At 34.4% G+C, this 23,796-nt stretch overlaps 1 protein-coding gene across 2 annotated transcripts in view; it reads left to right on the top strand.

The window, feature by feature from the left end:
* The window catches only part of Apoltp (Apolipoprotein lipid transfer particle), a 1,459,665-nt gene that overhangs the window by 1,327,735 nt on the left and 108,134 nt on the right, over positions 1-23,796 (top strand). For both annotated transcript variants that reach the window (XM_072546518.1, XM_072546519.1), the window contains one exon: positions 17,738-17,849. In XM_072546518.1, coding sequence (XP_072402619.1) covers positions 17,738-17,849 — 112 coding nt within the window. The remainder of the gene's footprint in view (positions 1-17,737; positions 17,850-23,796) is intronic.

Here is a 23,796-nt window from a genome sequence, read left to right on the forward strand (position 1 = left end):
TGACTTCTATCTAAACTCATTACGGTACCTAAAAAATCTAATGCATAAAGTGGAACAATCTCACAAATGATCCATTTCTCACAAAATATTTCTTAAAATTATAATTGGATTAACAATAATTTACAATTTGTTATTTGTGATACGCAGAGAAAATGTTTGGATACTCGAAGGGCTCTGTTTAGTTTAAATATACTTACACAAGCAAGCACAGATGTTAATCAATGGAAGGAAACAAGCCCTTTTTATAGAGTTTGAAATGGTTTTCGACAATGAATAACACCACGATTTAACCCAAGACCTTCTTGACAGTAAAGGTATTGGTAATAAAGATTTGAGATTAACTATGAATTTATATTGTAGTAAGATAGCGAATGTATGAGTATAAGCTATAAGCAAAAATAACAGACGACTTAGTAAATGGGGTAGTGGGAGAAGGATGTATATTATGGCCATTGATGTTTAACTTCTGTAGTAAACAAATTTTCCATAAAGTTGTATCAAACTCAAATAAAGAAATAATCGTTAATGAACAAATCATAAATATTATCTGATATCAAGATGATATTTTGCTGTTGGCAAGGACATAGCAAAATAACCAACTATTATAAACAAATATGAATATAACATGGAATAATTACGCTATAGATATTAATGTCAATAAATTTAAGTGTTAAATGATATTCTGTAAGAATACAATTCATCGTATAAACATTACAATTATTGACAACCTTACCAAAAAAGTGAATAACTTCACATGTGTTGGTTGACGGTTTTAGGTTGAATTGACAGGTTCTAAAGCTTAAGTCCTCACGAAATAGACTCATTGTATACAGGTGTCGCTTTAACAGGTGTGACTGGTATATATCTGGTAAGAATGCTTGTTATGATTCTAGGCTGCTGTTGCCATGTAGTAGGTGTTGACAAATGTTTTTCTTCTTTCTTCTGTTTTTCCTTTTAATGGTGGAGAGAGTAGAAGACCTGCAAGTCATTTTAAACAAGGTAGTCACAGCTAGTGAAGAGAAAGGGTTAACAATGAACGTCAAGAAGACGAGATTCATGATTATTTCAAAAAAACAAAGATTGAATGCAAACCTGTACATTCACAATAACGAAATCGAACGGGTGTACAAATATAAATATTTGGGAACAAGCGTGAATAACAACAATGACATCACAGAAGAAATAAAAACTAGAATTGGAAAGGCTGTAGCTGCTTTTGTTAATATGAAGGACATTCTGGGAAGTCATGACATTAACTTAAACCTGAAAATGAGATTGGTTAGATGCTACATCTTCTCGATAATGCTGTACGGAGTAGAGACTTGGACTTTAAACAAGAGCAATATTGATAAACTAAAGGCCTTCGAAATGTGGATATACAGAAGAATTTTGAAAATACCTTGGACAGGCAAAGTAACAAATAGTGAAGTTCTTCGAAGAATGAACAAAGAACGGGAGCTGTTGATCACCATCTAGGGAAGAAAGTTGGAATATTTTGGTCATGTGATGAGAGGGAAAAAGTACCGATTGCTCAAGTTAATTATCCAAGGAAAAATTTAGGGCAAACGAAGCGTGGGAGACGACGTATATCTTGGCTGCGCAATTTAAGAGACTGGTTCCAGTGCAGATCTAACCAATTATTTAGAGCAACAGCTTCAAAGATACGAATAGCAATGATGATTGCCAAACTTCGTAGCGGAGAGGGCACTCGAAGAAGAAGAAAGAACCAATAACACCATTCCTAATGGGTTCATCGAGCAAGAGAGTACTCTGGCTGCAACACAAACCAACCGCTTAGAAAAGCTATAAACAAAATAAGAATAATTTTGATAATATAAAATATCCTATTGGACCCACAAAAAAATATAAAAGAAAATAAGAAGAAGAAGTTTTAAAGCATTAAGATACTTAATTTTCTGAGAATATCTGTTTGATTGCTAATTTCGTTAATGTCTGTTTTATGGGTTTGTTGTTGCTTTCTGAGCTGAAGAAACTTATATTTATAAATTTATTTGTATATGCTGCAGTATTGGCGAGATAGTTTCTTAATGCTACTGCTGCATTCTTTACGTGGACAGGTTTAAGTGTGGTGACTACTTACATACTTTATGCATCTTACTGGAAGGAGGCATCATTTTCTTTTGTATACATAGCATTGACAAGTGATGCATTGGGATATTTTACGATTGGGATGTGCTTTTTAGGACACAATTATATTTTAAAGTGATTTAGTTTTAGTTCTATATAAAAAAGTGAAATCGCTGTTTTGGATCCATTCTTGTACTGGTTTATATTAACTGCGGTGGTTACTTTTTGCCCCATTTTTACTGACTCATATTTTAGAGCATCTTTATCTATTTTCTGATGCATATTATGAAACAAAACTCGAAATGTTCTTTCTTCGTTTGTTTGGTAAGTATAATAGAGAGTTTTTGTACTCATTATAAAGTCATTTAATGAAGTATCCTATTGGGCTTTGATCCTGTCGGCAAATGATGATTGGCTGTGTAGATTTTGAAGCTGTTCGGCAACAACAAAAACTGGAAATGAGAAGTAAGTGTGACAACTAAAACAACATAATCGATGACGCAAAAGCTAGCACATCCTCTTATAACAGACAAGTAGATGGTTTGGAAGTAGAAATTGAACCGGGATTTAACAATATCGACGGAAATGAGGTAACCCAACATGAAAAGAAAAAGGAGCAATTTGCCGTTATTTCTGATGAACAAACTATATTACAGTGTTACAAGATTACGGGAATTGTCAACAACGAAGACACTCAAAATATTATAGACCGTCACAAAGTGACACGCGCAAGACAAAAAATAGGACAGATCTTCAAAAATTCTCAAAATCAATGGTTTTGCTTGGTTTGTACTTCGATGGTCGTAAAGATAAAACATTGACTTTTGACGATAATATGAAAAGAACAATAGTAGAAGAATTTCAAATCTTTTCGATTATATTAGACAGTTTAGAGGTAATTGGATGTGACGGAACAAATACCAATGTAGGAAGTAAGGGCGGAATTATTTCATTGTTGGAGAAAACAATTGGGCGGCCCTTGCAATGGTTTATTTGCCAATTGCATGCGAACCAACTTCCTTTGCGACATTTGCTACAGCATCTTGATGGTGAGACAACTGGCCCTCGAGCATTTCGTGGACACATTAAAACGCTTTTACATAATTGCGAAAAGCTTCCTATTGTGGAGTTTTCCAGGATAGAATCAGAACTACCTGATACAACATCTGATTTTGAGTTGAGTACGGATCAAAACTATTTACATCAAATATGTTCATCAATATTAAACGGCAGTTGCTCCGAAGCTCTTTCCAAACGTGACCCTGGAAAACTAGTTCATTCCCGTTGGTTAACTACTGCTAACCGAATCCTTCGCTTGTATGTTAGTACCGAAAATCCGACTCAGAATTTAATTTCATTGGCAACATTTATAATTAAAGTTTACGCTTCAATGTGGTTTTTGATCAAAACAAAATCTTCATGCATTTATGGCGCAGAACCTATTTAAGTATATTGAACTATGCCCAAGTATCTCTCGACTGGAAAATATCTTGCTATAACCAAAAGGATTTAAATTTGATACAACAGTAAAAAAGAAAGAGAGAAAATACGAAAAAGGGGATAATTAAAACTGATCTAAATTTCCGAGTTTTCGCACAGTAGTTAATTTTATGATTTCCAAAACTTGGTAGGTACAGTCTTTATTTATCCTTATTGTTTATACAAAGAAGAAAGTAAAATAACTATCAAATCTACGATATATAAATAAAAGTCCACGTAAGTGATTTTAGCCAAAACACTCACCTTCTCTCTAAGAATAAACTTTTCTTCGAGATTCTCAAGACACATTAATAGTGTAATATATCAAGCTATCGGGGTTGTATAGCTGGGCTAGAAAGCTGCAAAAGGCATGAAAAGTTTGTAAAGAACCCCTCCGAAGGGTAGCGCGTGTATGGTGAATGATTAAAGTGGAGAATTGATTATACAGATTGTTATAAGTAGAGGGTAGTGCCCCATTTATTTAACCTTTAATTTGTCTTTTCGCAATTGCCTCATATAGAAGGACGAGGGTTATATAGACTTAAAGTTTTAATTGTAATCTTTTAAAAAATATAAGATGATACAAGTCGTTACCGAATGGGGAAAGGGAGTGTTTCCGATTTAACCTTAACTGTTTCATTCATATAACCGCTTTGTTAGGGGTCTCACAATAAATCTGATAAAGTTAAACGATATAATAATTGGAGATAGAGGGTTGTTTTGTTGAGAAGGGTGGGCTATACATTTTCCATATCAGAGTGTAGATAATAAAGACATTAGGTAGTGATTTCACTAGGAGTATAGGTTGACGATTTGTTGTTAATTGGAGACAATATTTTTTTTGTTTTTGGTCATTCTGAACTTTTTGTATGTTTTAAATTTGTTATAAAAATTATTATTAGTTTTTAAACTTCGATTTGATTACTTTCTTTTCTATGTCTTATCTTAAAATTAGACTAAGTAGAATACATATATAACTCAATATGTATTTGGGCAACTTTAAAGCTGTATGTCTCAAACGGTTGTTTAATAATAAAATATAATATATAACTCGAAATAATATTTCGAGTAAATATGATATTTTACTTTTTTGTTATCTATCAATAATTTTTTTTATGGAAATTAACGTGTCTCGATATCTATAGCCATTGACATGGGTACAAAAACGTCTGGAGTATTACATTGTACATATAAGATTATTACATTATATAAGATAAATATAGTAAGTTACATTAGATTTGGAAAAATATAGTATTCCAAACTTTTTTTTTTTTTTTGAACGAACAATGTTACAATATTTGTTATATACGATAATGTAATCTGCAATCTTTTAAAAAGTCAATTAGAGCACTGTACACATTTGGCGAACTAAGTATCTCTTTCAGGTTATCGTTTATATTATACGCTAGTCTATATAGTCTATAATAACTGCACTCAACGAGTAAGTGTTCTACTGTAAGGCGGTAAGATTGTAGGGTCATTGTAGGTATCTTAAATGAGTATATAGTGGGATTGATTATGTGCAGTTTTGTGTTTTATCCATTCCTATGATTTTGGCATGTTTTACGAGTGTTTTAATTTATGGTTGCTGCTAGATCTTGATGAAGTTGAATTTTTTCTAGGCGTAGGTCAGAACAACTTGATTTTCTTGATGCGATATCTGCAGACTCATTTCCACTGATCCCCACATGAGATGGGGTCCAAAGAATGGTATCTGATGTTCCTCTGCTATGGTTTTGATGACACATGTGTTGAATTTTTTGGACTATCGGATTTAAAGAGTATAATGTTGGCAATGGACTGAATTGAAGAAAGATAATCGGAGCATATAGCTACAGATTTCGTATTAGGAGAAGTCCTTTCAAGAGCTTTAAGGATACCATATAATTCTGCAGTGTGAATACTACAAGTGGTTGGTAGTCGGTGTAGAGCTAAGGTTATGTTTTCGGTACAGACAGCACAGCTAGTATTCTTTTGATCTTTAGATGCGTCGGTATGAAGAACTTGATTGAACTGTTTTGCATTTGTTGCTTTTAGAAATAATTGTCCAGGGAGGTGGTTAGGAGTGTCTTCTTTTTTATGTCCAGTTCGACTAGTATTGAAAGCAGGTAGACTTTTAGTCGATGGAGGAGTATTGGAAGTGCTGATGGGGGTAGGTATATTTAGGTCTATAGCTGCTAGCAAAGGATTTACTAATTGTGGAAGGGAGTAAACAGATCTGTATCTATTTTCAGGAGCGTGGTGGATGTTAGTGAGCTTAATTACTGGGTTTTTTGGATTGGCCTCTAGTGAAATAAGAAGAGAGTAAAAGCTGACGTCGTATAAAAAAAGAGGTTTCGAAAGCTTTAATGTACATGCTTTCGGCGGGGCTAGATCGAAATGCACCTAGACATATACATCAGGAGGTCTTTTGTATTGAATTTAGTGAATTTAGGGATTTAAGATAAGTTTTACAGGCAGTCATGTAGAGCATGCATCCATAACCTAATCTAAAGCAAATAAGAGCTCTATAGATTCTCAATAACATATTTTCTTTAGTTTCCCATTGATGGATATTAGCCCCAAGATTTTATGATGATTTACTGTAGGTAAAGGAACATCGTTTAGATATATTTCCGGGTTTTGAACTATTTGCTTTTTGGGAAATCTTAGTATCTCAGATTTTGAGCTGGAAAATATGATGCCGTGTTGTGTGGACCAAGAATATACGTTGTGTACAGCATTTTGAATAAGAATTAATATACTGGATATGCTTGCTCCACTATCATCAGCGTACAGTAGAGATTTTACCGGTTAACGAACTTCTTTTGAGATGTCATTAATTGCTAAGATAAACAAATTTGGACTTAAAACAGAGCCTTGAGGTACACCATTGAGTTGTTCGAGAACATTTGACTCATCGCCGTTTATTGCAACTTTAGATTTACGGTGATTTAAAAAGTTATCTATGAACGTGTAAATATTGCCTGTAATATTATTATCGATAAGTTTCTGTAATATTACATTATTTGAAATAGTATCGAAGGCGCTTTTAATATCGAAGGCTGCTACAATTCTATCATGTTGCTTATTGAAATTCTCGGTTATATGGTTTTGTAGTAATACTAAATTGTCCATTGCGCTTCGGTGTGGTTTGAATCCCGATTGAAAGTAGCTAATTATATTGTGCTTTTCTTAAAACCAGTCTATTATTGATTAGTTTTTCGACTAATTTGCACATTGAAGGTTTGTCGGGTTTTTTATTGGAAGAGTGATTAATTGTATTCACAGGTTGGGAAACTTTTTGTTGATCCAAAGAAGATTATAAAATGAAAGTGATTTTGTGAGTCCATTGATGGCTAAATTTTTGAGGAATATGGAGGGTGTATTGTCCATTCCTGCTGCAGAATTTTTTAAGATAGATACAGCAATGAAAAGCTCTTCAAAATTAAAGGGTGCGTTTAAAGCGAGAAGGTCATCTGAGAGATCTGTAGTAGAAGGAAAATCTTTATGGGGAGTCAGAGTATTTGTGTAGTTGTCGTTTTTTCTTTTGTTATGAAGATGAGTTGCCATAATTTTAGCAATTTGATCATCTTCAGTTACTATTGAATTATGATAACAGCGCTGAAATTGACAACTTTGTTGTTTTTCCGTGCATTTGTTTAATTTTTTTCCAAACTTGACTGGAAGGGGCGTTAATAGATATGAAAGATATGTATTTATTCCAACAGTCTTTTTTACTGTTTTATCACTCTTCGCGCTATTGCTTTTAGTTGTTTCAATTTAATCAAGTTTGACTCAGTTCTGACTTGCGATATTTATTTAAAGCTGTTTTGCTTTCTCGAATAGCGTTCTTACATTCAGTATTTCACCAAGGTACCGTTTTACAAGAAGACGATATTGTATGTTTCAATGTGCGTTTGATCAGTCAGGGTGATTAAACTCACTAGGGAGTGTAGTGCTATATCAGGATCTTCTGGTAGTTGTAGCCGGTTGACCTTGTCTTCAATAAGGTCTAAAAAGTTTTTCCAGTTAACTTGAGATAATTTCCATTTTGAAATTTTTGCACTGGGTTTACTGAGAATTAGAAATCAAGATACGAAAGTGATACTGTCATAAAGGCAATCCATTGTAGTCCAAGTTAGAAGTAATGTTAACCTTGGGTCATATAAGCTAAGATTAATTGAGGAGATAGTGCCACTAGAGATGTTGAAGTATGTTTTGGATCCGATATTTAATATACAGATGTTAGAGGAGTTTAAAATATTTTCAACGACCTTTTCTCTACCAAATGTTTTTTTCGATCCCCAAAGTGAATTATGGGCATTAAAATCGCCTAATAAAATAAAGGGAACTGGAAATTGATTAATTAAGTTTATTAGCTCAAATTCAGTAAGGCTGTGGGAAGGTGGTATGTAAATGCTACAGATAGTAATTTTATTTGGATACAAAAGAGTAACAGCAATAGCTTCTAGTGTGGTAGTTAAGTGTACTTCTTTACAATAGTTAGTAGTCCTTAAAAGTATATATAGATATGCCTCCACTAGCTCTGTAATAATTTGTTCTTAAAAAGTGATGTACTTGAAAACCATTGAGATATGTCTTGTCCGTTTGCTTGAAGCTTGTTTCATGTAGGCAAATAATGTCAGCATTCATGTTCATAATTAGTTGTTGAATGCGTTCTAGAAGGGGGTAAAACCCGTCGCAGTTCCACTGGAATAAATTAAAAATTAGTTTGTTATGTTTCTAAAGTGGTTGCCCCTTCAGAGAGATGGTCTTTGTCGAAATTGTCTTGTGAGGATACCCAGATTATACTTTCTGCGTCAGAATTATTAGAGCCTAGTTCCGTTTTAATTTTTTTACTAATTCTAGTTAGTCGATTTTTGAGAGATCTCTCAGTTAGTGATTTGTGAATCTTGGAAACGTCGGAGAAAAGATCTTCTATATTTTTTTTTAAATAGGATTGCTTCGCTCAGTGGACTGTTTTTATCGTAGCAATTCTCTAAGAAATCTATGAAGTTATCGACCGGTAACGTCAAGGAGTCTTTTTGGTAGTGTTCTCTGATTGTATTCTTAGATTCCAGCTATATTCTGCTGTCATCTTGAATAGAAGAGTCCCTTTTAAATTTATTTTTGGCTTGATTTACTTTTTTTGTGGCTTGCTCTGGTACGATAAACTCTGAGTCAGTTGGGTGTTCTATTTCTGATGAATCAGTTGACTTTGGTCTCTTTTCACCTTTTGAAGTTATATTTTTGTGCGGTTCATTAGGTGTTTCCGAATTATCGTCTTGTGGAACAACCGGTAATGTATTTAGACTTGCAGCTTAGAAAATATCAGATTTTCTGATTGATTGGCTTCAGGAGTGGGGCAATTTGATTCTATGTGATCAGGTTTTTTACAGTAGAAACAAATCATTTTATCTGTGGATAAAAATATTCTATGATCATAATTGTCAAATGGAATAATCAGGGATGTTTAAATCTCAGAATTATCATGGGATGGCACACAATATACTTGTCTGCGGAAGGACAAGATACGGTTGTATTCATCTCCTGGGATTCCAGCTCGTAGGAATGATATTGGAGAAACTAGCTGATGTCCTATGTTTTTCAGAGATGCCTCTATTATTTTATTGGGTATTGAAGGACATATATTAGACACGATCTATCGTTTTCCTGATGCCATTAATCTTCTGACTGAAAGCATATGGTTTCCGATGGTAATAGTAGGATTATGGAAATGAGCTGCTCAACTGTTTTGTTTAAATAAATACATATTCTGCTGTTTGAGATCCTTGAGGCGAAGGATATATTCCTTGGTCCGATAATATCTCCTATGGATTTAACGTAGTCATATAACTTTCAGTCTTCTTCTGAATGGATCACTATGGCTTGCTCCTTATTTGGGTAGGAGCATTTCAGCGCTGATTTAACTGCTGCTGTATAAGAAATGGAAGGCTGTGAGATGTTTGTTGAAGTAGATTGCTGTGACATGTTTGACGTTGTGGGATTATTTTCAGACGGTGAACTCATATTATTATTTAGGGTGCCCTTATAGTCGAAAAGATCTTTTTAGTTTTGTCTTCTATTGGTGACTATTACGTTTAGCAACCAGTAATTAGTCATCGTAATTCTGGCTGCCTATTCGACGGGTAGTTGTTCCAATAACAGGTTTATGTTTATAGTACCGTACTAATTATTGATAAGATGAACGATAATTCGTTTACTAAATGAAGTGTTGTGAATGTTTTTATGCCAGTAAATGTAAGTAAAATTAAATTTTACTCACCGAAATATTACTGGCAGGTGCACAATATAATAACTTTACTCCACTATGATTCTTGTCAATTAACATAAACTATTTCGCTATTTAGACAACAAAATATTGAAGAGGTTGTCCGATTCGAATATACACGTTCTAGCTCGATTAGGCCGGTCTTATCAAAATTTAAAAGATGTGGTTGAATTCATTAGTTAGTTTACCGTTGACAAAACTAGCTGTGTTCCATTATCCTTTCTCTTAAAACTTCTTCGTGTCGAAGCTATTAATCTTTTGGTTGACCTATAAACCAACTGCAAATGTGTATTGCGTTATGTATGTTGGTCAAAACTCAAATGTTGCCCACTTAAGAATCTTTCATTCGGCCTACCCCTCTTCTCAGATACATTTTTTGTGCTTTTCAAGGAATCGCACATTAGAATATGTATCCACATTTCTAATACTCAGGCCATGCCTCTACTCTATAAAACAGTACTGACCAAACATACATAGTTTGGTCAACGACTTGATATTATTCTTTGTTTTAGTTCTAAACTGAGACCGATATTACGAAATAATGTTCTTAATTGGAAAAAAGGTTGGTAATTTATATAAGTTTGTTAACGCTGTGTCTTTGGCCTCCATTTATTTCAAGCTATGCACTTGGATGGAATTTGATTTTATCTTCGTTTATCTTCGTTTGATCTTCCACGTTGTCAGATAGAATTAGATTGTACTTATCCTCTTCGTATCTATAGATATAAAGTAATTTCTTTTTTTTTATTCTATGTGGTTGGTCTTCCATATATCATTCCTGTAATAATGACACTTCGGCAACAGGATGTATATTCCAAATAGTGCTTTTCTTGTCCAGAGTTAAATTTTAAAACCAAACTGTGTTTATTCAAGATTTTTTTGGCATTTATGTCTGATTTTTCTACGAAGTATTCTTATACAATCTTAAAATCTGAAGGAAGTTGCTTATTAGGATAATTAATCGATATTTTGATCTTACTAATATACCTATTCCATTTCTGTGATGTATCATCTGTACGTCTGTACTATCTGTACTATCAAACGTATTTTTTATAAAAATTCCTGACGAACCTGACTGACCATCTGATTTTACTGATTCCCACATCAATTTTAATTCTTTTAAGTTCTTTTATTAGTGTCAAATTTTTTAGCTCCGAACAGACTTTTGTCATTTAAACTGTAGATTCTCAAATTAGATTTCTTTATCTGATGGTTTTTTTGCAGCTTTATGGCTTGAATCCCATTTTACGAATGAGTCATATATTAGATTTAGGGGTTATAAAACTTATCATACTACTCACCCTGATAATGAAGCCAAAGGGGGTAGTGCAGTAATAATCAAAGAAAATATTTTGCACTATCAGGAAATGGGATACAGAACTAAAGAATTTCAGGCCACATCAGTAAAAATTAAATGTAAAAACTATGAGGTAATCGTCACAGCGGTTTACAGTCCGCCAAGACATGCCATCAAGAAAAATCAATATATAGAATACTTGAGCAGTCAAGGACATAGATTTATCCTTGGAGAAAATTTCAATGCAAAACATACGCATTGGAGGTCACTACTGACTACCACCAAAGGAAAAGAATTTTTAGAAGCAATGAAATATATAAAATGCGACGCAATATCAACGGGAAAGCCAACATACTGGCCTACTGACACAAATAAAATCCCAGACCTTATCGACTTCTTTGTAGTCAGAAATATTTCAACAAATTTCATAGAGATAGAAAAGGCATTGGGTATGAACTCGGACCATTCTCCAATTATTCTCACACTTAGTGACACTGTCATCAAAAAAGAAAGCCCCCTAGACTTGTTAACAAAAATACTGGCTGGAAAAGTTTCCAGATAGACTTTGAAGAGAAGATTAACCTCTCAGTTCCATTAAGAACCATTGATCAACTAGAGGCAGAAGTAGAATTACTTAATAAAATGTACAACAAGCTGCTTGGAACAACAGCACGAACAGTGTCGAAATAATAAAAGGAAATAACTATCCGAAAGAAATCAGAGAAGTGGTAACCGAAAAAAGAAAACTGAGACGCAAGTGGCATCAGTCTAGAGCACCAGTTAATAAAACTAGATTAAATAATGCCACACAAAAATTAAAAAGAGAAATTCAAAAAATTAAAAACGAATCGGTTAGCATCCACCTAAGTGAACTATCAAATGATAGCGCTACTGATTATTCATTGTGAAAGGCCAATAGGTTTGCTGACCACCTAGAAAATACTTTTTAACCAAATGAAGGACAAGAAATAATTAACTGGGAGCTCCCTGATCAAGATGAAATGGGGATTAACCCTGTAACTCCAAAAGAAGTATATTTGGAAATAAAAGAAAATGTAAATCTAAAAAAAGCTGCTGGATTTGATCTAATTACTGGGAAAGTGTTAAAGCAACTTCCAAGGAAAACTATAATAAAATTAACATATCTTATAAACGCTTCCTTTAGGCTGAGGTACGTACCAAAGTTATGGAAAGTGGCAGAAATTATAATAACACTAAAACCAGGAAAAACTCGACAAGAAGCTTCTTCATATAGGCTTATGTCACTGTTACCTGTCATGTCTAAATTATACGAAAAATTACCCTTAAAGAGACTAAAACAGATTATAGAGGAAACAAATCTAATTCCTAATCATCAGTTTGGGTTTAGAGCAAGCCACTCAACGATAGATTAGGTGCATAGAATAACAGATATAGTAGAAAAAGCTCCAGAAGGAGGAAAAGTCTGTTTCGCAATTTTCCTCAATGTAGCGCAAGCTTTTGACAAAGTGTGGCATGACGGATTATCTCATAAAATGAGATGCTACTTACCAAAACAATATTGTAAACTACTAGCATCATATATATCTGACAGATACTTTCGAGTTAAATATGAAGAAGCATACTCAGAATTGAGAGAAGTTAAAGCTGGAGTTCCTGGGGCCAGTGCTATACCTGCTCTATACCAGCGATATGCCATCATTAGAACCTAACACAATTGCGACATTTGCAGACGACACATAAATTTTTAAAAGTCGGACAAAACCACGAGGAAGCAGCAACCATGCTACAGAACTCTGTTGAACAAATTAACATCTGGACCAGGCAATGGCGTATTAAATTGAATGAAACAAAATCTGTTCATGTCAATTTTACTAACAAAAAAGAACAACATATCCCAGTTAGTGTAAATAGAAACCAAATACCTTATACAAATACTGCAAAATATTTGGGTATGACATTAGATTCCAAGCTACGTTGGAAAGCACATATTAAGAAAAAAAAAGAGGAATTAGGAATTAAGTTCAGAAAGATGTACTGGTTGATGGGAAAAAAGCCACTCTGTCTACTTATAACAAATTGTTATTGTATAAGCAAGTCCTTAAACCGATATGGACATATGAGATACAGCTATGGGGCTGTACAAAAGAAAGTAACATCCAAATTATACAACGATATCAGAATAAATTATTAAGGAACATCGTTAACGCTCCATGGTACCTCAGAAACTGTGATCTTCATCGAGACCTCCAGATGGATACGGTTATCCAGACAATAAGTAAGTTTGCCGAGAGTCATGAACAAAGGCTCTCCAACCACGTGAATGTCGAGGCCATCAAACTCCTAGACAACGCCAACCAGATAAAAAGACTTAAGAGAACGAAGCCGTTTGAGTTAGTGCGTTAGTGCCTATAAGTAAGTGGAAGTGAAAAAGAAGAGCAAAGTGCGGCTAAAGTGAACACGATAGCTAGTAGTACTATAATGTATTATAGCATAAGGAATATTGCTAAATGTAACCTTAGATAAGTTTTTCGTAATATTTGTATGTAGAACTAACTTTCTTATTGATCAGAGCAATAATCATAAGATTCCTGTTGGAGTTTTATTAAATAAAAACAAATGTTTATGGCTTGAAAGGATTCGAGGTAATTGTGGTTATGTGTTTTTTGGCTTCTATTAAATATTGGACTCCGATTTCTATTATTAGGAAATAATTGTATTTGAAGTAATAATGTCATGGTGACTTTTCTGTGAAAGCCTGATCGTATTTAATATAGTAGTTTCCGATTATCCTTGCCATTTATTAACCTTAATACTTTGTCACTTACCTACTCTTACTTAACTATTTCCTACTTAATTTAACCCAGACTGTAAGACTTGTACACACCTTTGAATAACACTTGGGTGTTACCATTCATTGGGACGAGGAGGATTAACTCGTGTAATCACGAGTCACTCCACCGCGCTTAAATGTTCCAGAACATCTTTATAGCACATGATGCGCTTGTGTCTATTTTTAACAAAGTGCTTGTCGTTTGGAAGTCCTGGGTAGAAGAACTCGAACACGATATCTCATCCCGATCAAAGTAGATTATCGTGTCGCGCTTTTTTCCTGGTATCTCTGGTGACTTATTGACTGAAATTGCTTTCTCGTGGCTCAAGTCTCCGTTCTGGGCTATGCCCAGTTCGGCAAGATGGCTCTCGAAGATGTGGGCCTCTCGTGCCCGGGTTTAGGTTTTTGTGTTAACTTTTTTGGTGGTTTCGCCTTTTTTTAGTAGTTTTGTAAATTTTTTGAATTCCGGAGCCTTTTTTTGGGTTTTTTATAATTTTTTTTGAGAGATGTCTGAAAAAGAATACCATTGGTCATTGTAAAAACTGCCACTGCTATGTTCCGGGTTGTCTTCGGTTGATAGAGCTACGATTATCTAGACTTTATTATGTTGGTTAGGATTTGCTGTTTTGATCTTTTGTGCTTTCATCGATGGAACGCATTATATCTTATTATCTCTTGCAGTATCGGGTTTGGGTAGTATCTCTAGCTTAGCAAACTTTGTTCTGGCTTTTTCTTCCATTGTGTCTGTCACCCTTCATCATCATCATCATCATCATTTAACCCGGATCTATCCACTGCTGGATATAGGTCTCCCTCAGTCTTTTCCATGTATTTCTGTTTTGTGCTGTTTGCATCCAATTTTTGTCGATCCGTTTTATGTCATCAGACCATCTTGTTGGTGGACGACCTCTACTTCGATGTGCTTCTTGTCTCGGTCTCCACTGTATTATTCGCTGTCAACCTTACTTGTTTCTGAACAAGAAACGTCCAGAAACGTATCAGAGTTCAGTTACCGCTTCTCTGAGGCTGTCATTGTGTGCTACTTGCATCCTTTTTTTGTTTGATTTACTTTGTCCTTGTACGAAAGATTCATACGTTATTATTGGAAGTATGATGCTATTAATCAGTCTTATTTTAATTTTTAGTATTCATTTATTTCTTGTAAATAATATGAATGCTCTTATTGTTGCTCTGGCTATTGTTGTTTTCTTAACTTTTTAAACTTAACTATGTTTCTAAATCATTAGTTTTTTTCTTTTTCTTGTTAATATTAAACTGATTTTTAAAATTACGATTTATATATTTTAAAGTTTAAAATAGTCCTAAATGAAAAATTTTGACAAGGGTGCATAAAAACAAATTTGTTAAACATCTATACAAAATTTTTAACGACATTATTTTGCAATATAAAATTCAAAATTTGCTTGAAAACTTACTTCTAAAAAAGATATGAAAAATACAAAATTGTTACTGGGTATCTTTAAGTTGCCATATGTATCCAACAGCATATGTTAAATACAGTCGACGCTGCATACTGTATTTTATCTACGACAGTTAAGTAATGTCATGTTTAGTTTTTTATATTAACAAAATACAGTCGACATTGTATCCCATATTGTATCTACGACAATTAGGTAATGTCATGTTTAATCTTTATATTAACAAAATACAGTTGACATTGCGAGTTGCATAATATATTTTATCTTCGGCAGTTGGGTAATGTATTTATATGATAATAAGCCGAAAACTTACCAACTTTTATGGTATATCATTCAGTGGATAGGAAAGCGATAGGCAAAATTGTGCAGTTAGATATAAATGGAATATTGAGAATTAATATAACAAATTTTAACTACAATCTTTTTATATAATATATAAATAGTACAATTATACATCTGTGTTGTAATACAGGAGCTCTTCCGCTTTTTCTTCTTCTTCTTCTGAGAGCGTTTTAAGACTGTCTACAAGTATATTTGAATCGGTTGTTTCGATAATTTTGTTCAATTTCTCGTTGCTGTTGACCGTTTTCATCTGAAAATGGGTTCTGTTCAATCTTTAGCCGTGCCTTGTCAAATGTTGTGTTGATTTCCAAATATTGTCTTGAAGATGGTCTTCTTCTCTGCGCTTCACCGTTTTCATTTGAACTTGGGCTATGTTTATTCTACCGTGTCTTGTGAGTTGTTGTGTTGCTTTATGCAGATTGTAGGGATTGTAGGGATGAGGTAGCTGGTTCGATGATTTAAAAGTAAATATTTGAAAAATTATAGTCTCACCTTTCTACATTAGGTAGATAAAAAATAAATATAAACCTGGAAGGACCAGCGACCAATAGGTCGCAAAATTGCGGATTAGAATAATGTAGTAAATAGTAAAGTTAAAAATATAATAATTAAAATAAGAATTCCGGTAGAAATATTTTTATTGTATTATATACACAGATAAATAGCAGTATCGGAATTGCCAACAAATCACCTTTTTGAAAGATAATAAAAAACAAATGTTCCTTAAATTTACAACTGTTCCGCTTAATTGTTCTTAAAACTAATTAAATGCAATTTATAGAGCAAAAAAGTTTATAGTTTGTTGTATAACCGGCAACCCTGTAATTTGTCGGACCAGCATTTATGAAATGTTGTCACAAAAACTGTCGATTTTCTTCTGTATGAAAGAATAATTTTAGGTACTTACATATTAGATGCACTAACACTGAATTTAATATAGTTAACTATTTAATAAAATAAGTTACCTATACTTAAAATCTGCTTCTATTAGAGGAGCGTGAGAAGAACTACCTATTACTTGCTTCTATTTGAGAAGCTAAAAAGGAAGTATGACTTGCGTGCTTTTATTTGAGAAGGCAAAAAAGAGTTTAAATCTGAAAATCTCACAGGCTCAGAAGATACAATACAGCAGAAGGCATGCCATCCTGATCGTTTGTCTTTAAATTAGTGACATATATTAGTAAGAATAATTTAATTATTATCGTTTATTTATTAAACAGACTATTGTAGAAAATACAATTAATTTTCTACACAAATAATGTTTTAAAGCTTGCCTTCTTCTTTTAACGTTACCGTTTTTACACTTATTCACAGGGTTCAGTTTAGTTTTTCACCTTGCCTTGTCAGTTGTTCTGTTGTTCTTCAATTAATGTCTTGAATATGGTCTTCTTCTTTTCGCTTCACCGTTTTCACTCTCATCTACGGGACTGTGTTTAGTCTTTAGCTGCTCCTTGTCTTTGTTCGACGGATAATGTTTATTATTAGAAGATGGTTTTCTTTTTTCTGCTTCCATCAACATACATGGGTTTGATGATTTTATTGAACTTTTCTGTGAATGCTGATTATCTCAAATATCCGCGGTAATCTCGATGAATACCTAAGACTTCTAATATTTTTTTATGATTAATGCTATAGTTTGGAGAAAAGACTAGAGGGTTCTTGTAAAATAGTAAATTATATAGGCCATGAATACTTGATCTACTTGATACTGATATCTACTTGATAACGTTTAAGTTTGATCTGATTCTATAACTAAATGTAAAGTAAATTATGTTATTTAATACTAATCTACGTTAGAGTATTTTTTTAATATATAAAAAAACCTAAATACTCATTCTCATCTCATCACAAAATACGAGTAGTAACTGGAATCCTACCATTAAGTAATTTATTCTCGGTAATAAATATATTTAATAAATGATTGTAGAAAACTCTGATTTCACTAGAGGAATATTGTGAAAATATAACTCTTAAAAAATTATTAAATTGTTTTTATTTGCTTTCAGCATGACTATTCAACACTTCATCAACTATTATCAGAAAGTGCCATCTCACTGCACATCCTAATGAACAGTCATTTCGCTATGCAAAAGGAAAAAGGAATCAAAATTCCATTTGGTGAGTATGTCATTTAAGTTTTTTTTCGTTTTATTGTTGGCTAATAATTATTCCCAGACTTTTATATTAAGCGACTGTGTACGATAAAAATGTAAGCTGGTTTATATAAAAGCTAAATGAAAATTTAGTGCTGGGATGCAACATTATCATTTATAATTATTCATGACAAGAATTTAAAATTTTAAACATACGAATAATTTACGGGCTAAAATATTAATCATGATTTGACTAATTGCCGCTTAATATACTTGCTCAGTAGATATAAAAGTTTATTCTATAAATAATAAAGCATTGGTGAATACACAGTCTAAGTATTTAATAAAAATTTATATTTATATTTCTAATTTATGTTAATAAAACTCTAACAGAAGATCGGAATATATGGGAAGGGAACTTACCATATACTATATATACTTAATATATATATATATATATATATATATATATATATATATATATATATATATATATATATATATATATATATATATAATATATATATATATATATATATATATATAATATATCTAAAATAAATCTAAAATAAAGGTAAAAAATATCGGCATAGCATGCAACAAAGAAAAAAATATAATAAAATATATGTATAAGATGGAAGGCAACCGTATATTGGTCGTCTTCAGTACGGTGCAGCCAAGTTAGAAAAGGAGCATATTAACTTGGGAAATGATCACTTTTACCTTTACCTTTACTTTACTATTAACTCGCATTAACTTTTTTCTTATATATATATATATATATATATATATATATATATATATATATATATATATATATATATATATATATATATATATATATATATATTCTTATATACGTATATATATATACATAAAGGGTGATTAATTTAGAGGTACAACAAGAAAAAACAATGAAATAAATTAATTTTATTTGAAAATATTTATTATCATACAAAAGTAACCTTCTTTACAATTACTTCTTAAAGATAATTTTTTTTTAATGTTGGCCATGACTACGATTAAGTTGGTTAATTCTGAATTTCCAATTCTCGATGACTTGTTCCATTATTTCGATTGGTATTTCAGCAGACTCGAGTAATATTGGCTTCCAATGCCTCAATCGTATCTGGTTTATTCATGCAGACTTTGGACTTTAGGTAGCCCCAAAAGAAAGAGTCTAGAGGTGAGATGTCACAGGATCTAGGTGGCCAATTCACTGGTCCAAAGCGTGAAATAATTTGTTCATTGAATCGTTCTCGCAGTAAAGCCGTGCTTTTATGGGCTGTAAGGCAAGTGGCGCCATCTTGTTGAAATCAAATGTCGCCGAGACCACGAACTTCAATTTCAGGTACCAAATAGTTCGTTATGGCACGATATCGGTCTCCATTCACAGTAACATTCTGACCGGCCTCTGTTTTAAAGAAATATGGACCAACAATTCCACCAGCCCATAAACCACACCAAACAGTTGTTTTTTCAGGGTGTAATAGCAACTTTTGAACCTCTTTGGGTTGTTCATCACCCCAAATACAGGCATTTTGTTTATTAACGTACCCATTAAGCCAAAAATGGGCTTCATCTGAAAACAAAATTTTTCTCGATATCAGTGGATCTTCTGAAAGCTTATAAAGAGCCCATCGACTGAACCTGTGACGACTCGGAGGGTCGGTCGGCTTCAGCTCTCGCACTAATTGAATTTTGTATGCTTTTAAACCAAGATCCTTACGTAAAATACGCCACGTTGTTGCATATGACAAGCCAAGCTACTGAGAACGGTGACGAATCGATTCTTCATTATTGTCGAAAACACTATCCGTTACCGCCGCTATATTTTCTTCAGTACATGCTGAATGTGGTCTATTTGGCCGCGTGTTATCCAATAATAAAAACTGGGTTTCAAACTTACTAATCGTAAAACGAATTGTACTGTTACCATAGATGGTGACGTGTCGTATGACTCAGAACGGTAAACATGTTTATCACTAATATGCTTATTTATTCGAGTATTTTCTACGTAATGCCTACCTGACAACACCCTTTGTTATAAAAGCAACAGTTCGAAACTTCTGGAGACGAGTCGAAGGGAAATCGAGTTTGCCGTTACCGTTTTCACCGCTCAGTCTGGTTGAGAGGATTGTCGACTTTTCGAGATAATGGCAGTTTATGTATATAAATGAAACATTTTATATGGATGAACGGTTAGTTTTGAAGATTCGCGGTCGCGATTTAATTGTAGCGTTCGGATACATAAATTATGTAATTATTAACCAAATAAATTGTTGATATAAATTATCGTGCTTTTTAATAAATTAGAATTAATTAAAGAACAATATAATAAATTAGTAAAGAATTAATAAAGAAAATATAAATAATTATAAATTAAATAAAGACATAACAGTTAAATAAAATCATAACAAATGGTGTCAGAATAGTGGAATACATAAAATAAATTGCGAAAATGACTACGATTTATGAACTCACAGTGACGAATTTAAGAAGACATCTCGAGGATAGAGAATTACCTTCTACCAGAAAAAAGGCTGGGTTAGTCCAACGACTAAAGAACGCTTTGGAGCAAGATGGTCTAGATCCAGAGACTTATATATTTGAAGATGCTGTCCTCTCGTCGATTTCGAAAGTGTCCGGCGACATCGCATCATTAGAGAACAAAGTTTCTGACGATATTTCGAAAGTTTCTTCTGATGTAGCCAAAGTTTCTGGTGACATCGTGTCAACAGAAAACAAGTTTTTAACGAGATTTCGTCTCTGGAAAGTAAAGTTTCTGCTAACATTTCTAAAGTAACTTCTGAGATGTCTGCCCTCGACGATAGAATATCTTCGTTAAATAACCAAGTTGCTGCCGATATGTCGGCCTTCGAAGAAAAGATGAAAGAGATGGAAAGAATGATGGAAGAAACAGGGACAGCAGAGAGAGGAAACAACCCGATTACAATAGAGACAAAAGAAGACGAGACGAAATGTAAGTTGGAAATACGGCCAAAATTTGAAGGAAGTGGAGGTTCTGTCCATGTGAAAGTCCCAACTTTCGACGGAAAATCGTCATGGAACAACTACATGAAACAGTTCGAATCAGGTGCAAGAGCGAATGGATGGTCTGAAAAAGAAAAGGCTGTAAATCTGACTATCGCTCTTCGATGCCTTAGATGTGCTTCAGACCATAGCCGTAGAGGAGACCGATGATTTCGAACAACTCAAGAAGAGGTTATGCGATATGGCCACGAACATTTGAAGCATGTATATCAGTCGCAGCTTAAAAATTGAAGACAAAAGAAAGATGAGGCTCTTCAAGAATATGAGGTAGACATTGCCAGATTAGTACGATATGCTTATCCAACAGCCCCCGAAGACATGATGGAAAAATTGGCCGTTCAAACGTGTATTGATGGTCTTCGTGATCATGAAATGCAGAGAACACTACGATTAGCTCGTCACAAGACGCTGGTTGATGTCTTATCCTCCGCCCTCGAATACGAGTCAGCTACGCAGACCTCTGGAGGATACAGTAAAGTTAGCACTGTAAAAGAAGAAGGAGATGAAGATAAACTTGACCAGCTCGTTAATATGATTAAAAGTATTACATGCAAGAAAAAGAAGACCATAAAATCAAGAAACTCACCATCAGGAAAACCAGAACGAGTCAGCCTTAGGGGGCAGCTTCAACCCGGAACTCTTCCAAAGACCCTCTTATACTTATAGCTTCTTTGAAGTGTCGTGAAGATAGTGTATATGTAGATGGAGAAATAAATGGTAGAAGGCATATGTTGTTGGTGGATACCAGAGCGACCAGAACCATTATACGCCCGACAGTTATAAACAGCCGTAAGAAACTGTTACCAACGAGGTTGCGACTTCGGACCGCTACAGGTGAAAATGCCAACATTCATGGAGAAATCCAGGTACAATTGGGAATTGGAGCAGAAAAGTTCGTCCATACTGTTATAGTTGCTGACATCGAAGAGGACGTTATATTAGGAATGGACGTAATGAATACGCATGGATTCCAATTGGATTTTAAGAATAAGGTAATCAAAGTTGGTAACGAGGAGGTATTTCTCCATACACATAATGACAACACTGTGCAAGCAGCCATTAAAGAAGATACAGTCGTGCCTGCGAGAAGCGAAACGATCATAGTAGCGCAGCTACAGGGAATTGTGGACGAAGGGAGACCTGTTATGATGGAGCCTTGAAACCACGACGATGAGGTTGGCCGTGGAATCATAATTGGAAAGGAATTGGTGACTTCGGCTAAGGAAATTCCTGTGAGACTTATCAATGTTAACGACTACCCAGTGACCATAAAGAAAAAGACAAAAGTAGACAAACTTGTGTACCTGTGACATCCATAATCCGTCAGGCGACAACATCTGATAATTCCAACGACAAATTCGACCAAATGGTTGCAGTTGCAGGACAGTCTCTGAATCAGATTGAGAAAAAGAAATTAAGGGAATTTCTTCGGCAGTATCGTGATATTTTCGTACCGAAAGGAGGAAAGACGGGAAGAACTACCGTTGTTAAGCATAAAATTGATACTGGTAATGCTAAGCCAAGACGGGGTGATAGAACCTTCTACGAGCCCATGGGTCTCTCCGGTGGTCCTGGTTAAGAAGAAAGACGGAACTACGAGGTTCTGTGTGGATTACTGTTTGCTGAACAACGTTACCAAGAAAGATAGTTATCCTCTGCCTCGGATCGATGACACATTGTATACATTGGCTGGAAGTAAATTGTTTCCTACATTGGATTTGAAGTCTGGATACTGGCAGGTAGAAATGGACCCAGTAGATAAAGAAAAGACAGCCTTCACCACAGGATCTGGATTGTGGCAATTCAACGTTATGCCATTTGGACTCTGTAATGCTCCTGCGACATTTGAGAGGCTTATGGAAAATGTGTTGAGAGGGTTATCTTGGTTTATTTAGATGACATAATCGTCTTGGGGGAGACATTTGAAGATCATTTGAGGAATTTAGAGAACGTTTTTAATCAACTTAAAGCTGCCCAATTGATGCTAAACCCAAGAAGTGCCAGATATTTCAAGGTAAAGTCAATTATCTGAGTCATATAGTCAGTAAAGAAGGAGTGGCCGTGGATAAGGGAAAAATCGATTCCATTAAGGAATGGCCAAAACCAACTGACAAACACCAAGTGAGAAGTTTTCTTGGACTATGTACTTACTACCGAAGGTTTATTAAGAAGTTTGCAGATATCGCTAAGCCATTAACGCGACTTACGGAGGAAGCAAGAGATTACCGCTGGGATACAGACTGCCAAAATGCCTTTGAGACCTTGAAAAAGCAATTAATAACAGCATCAATTTTAGGGTATCTACTGCCAGAAGGAGAGTTCATCTTAGATACAGATGCAAGTAATGTAGGAATTAAAGGAGTGCTGTCTCAGATTCAAGGAGGACAGGAACGAGTCCTCGGATATTTTAGTAAAGTTCTTTCAAAACCTAGGCGGAATTATTGCGTCACGAGAAGAGAACTTCTAGCAGTAGTTAAATCAGTAGAGCACTTCTATCAATACCTCTATGGCAGAAAGTTTCTAATCCGAACCTACCATGCCGCCCTTAAGTGGTTGATGCAGTTTAAGAATCCAGAGGGTCAGATAGCCTGGTGGATCGAACGACTCCAAGAATACGATTTTAAGATTGAGCACCGGGCCGGAGTTAGCCACAGAAACGCTGATTCTCTTTCTAGAAGGCCATGCTCAGCAGAGTGTTCTCACTGCAACAAAACGGAATCCAAGGAAGCAGCAGTGCTAAGAACGACGATGGTCAACGACGACTGGACGCCTACTAAGATAAGGGAAGAACAAAAGGGAGATCCAGTTATACAGAAAATCCGAAAATGGAAAGAGGAAAACCGTCGACCACCTTGGCAAGAAATATCAAACCTATGCTCAGTAGTTAACACGTATTGGGCCCATTGTGCTCAGCCCAG

Source organism: Diabrotica undecimpunctata, chromosome 10, assembly GCF_040954645.1.
Source record: "Diabrotica undecimpunctata isolate CICGRU chromosome 10, icDiaUnde3, whole genome shotgun sequence".
Classification (NCBI taxonomy): domain Eukaryota; kingdom Metazoa; phylum Arthropoda; class Insecta; order Coleoptera; family Chrysomelidae; genus Diabrotica; species Diabrotica undecimpunctata.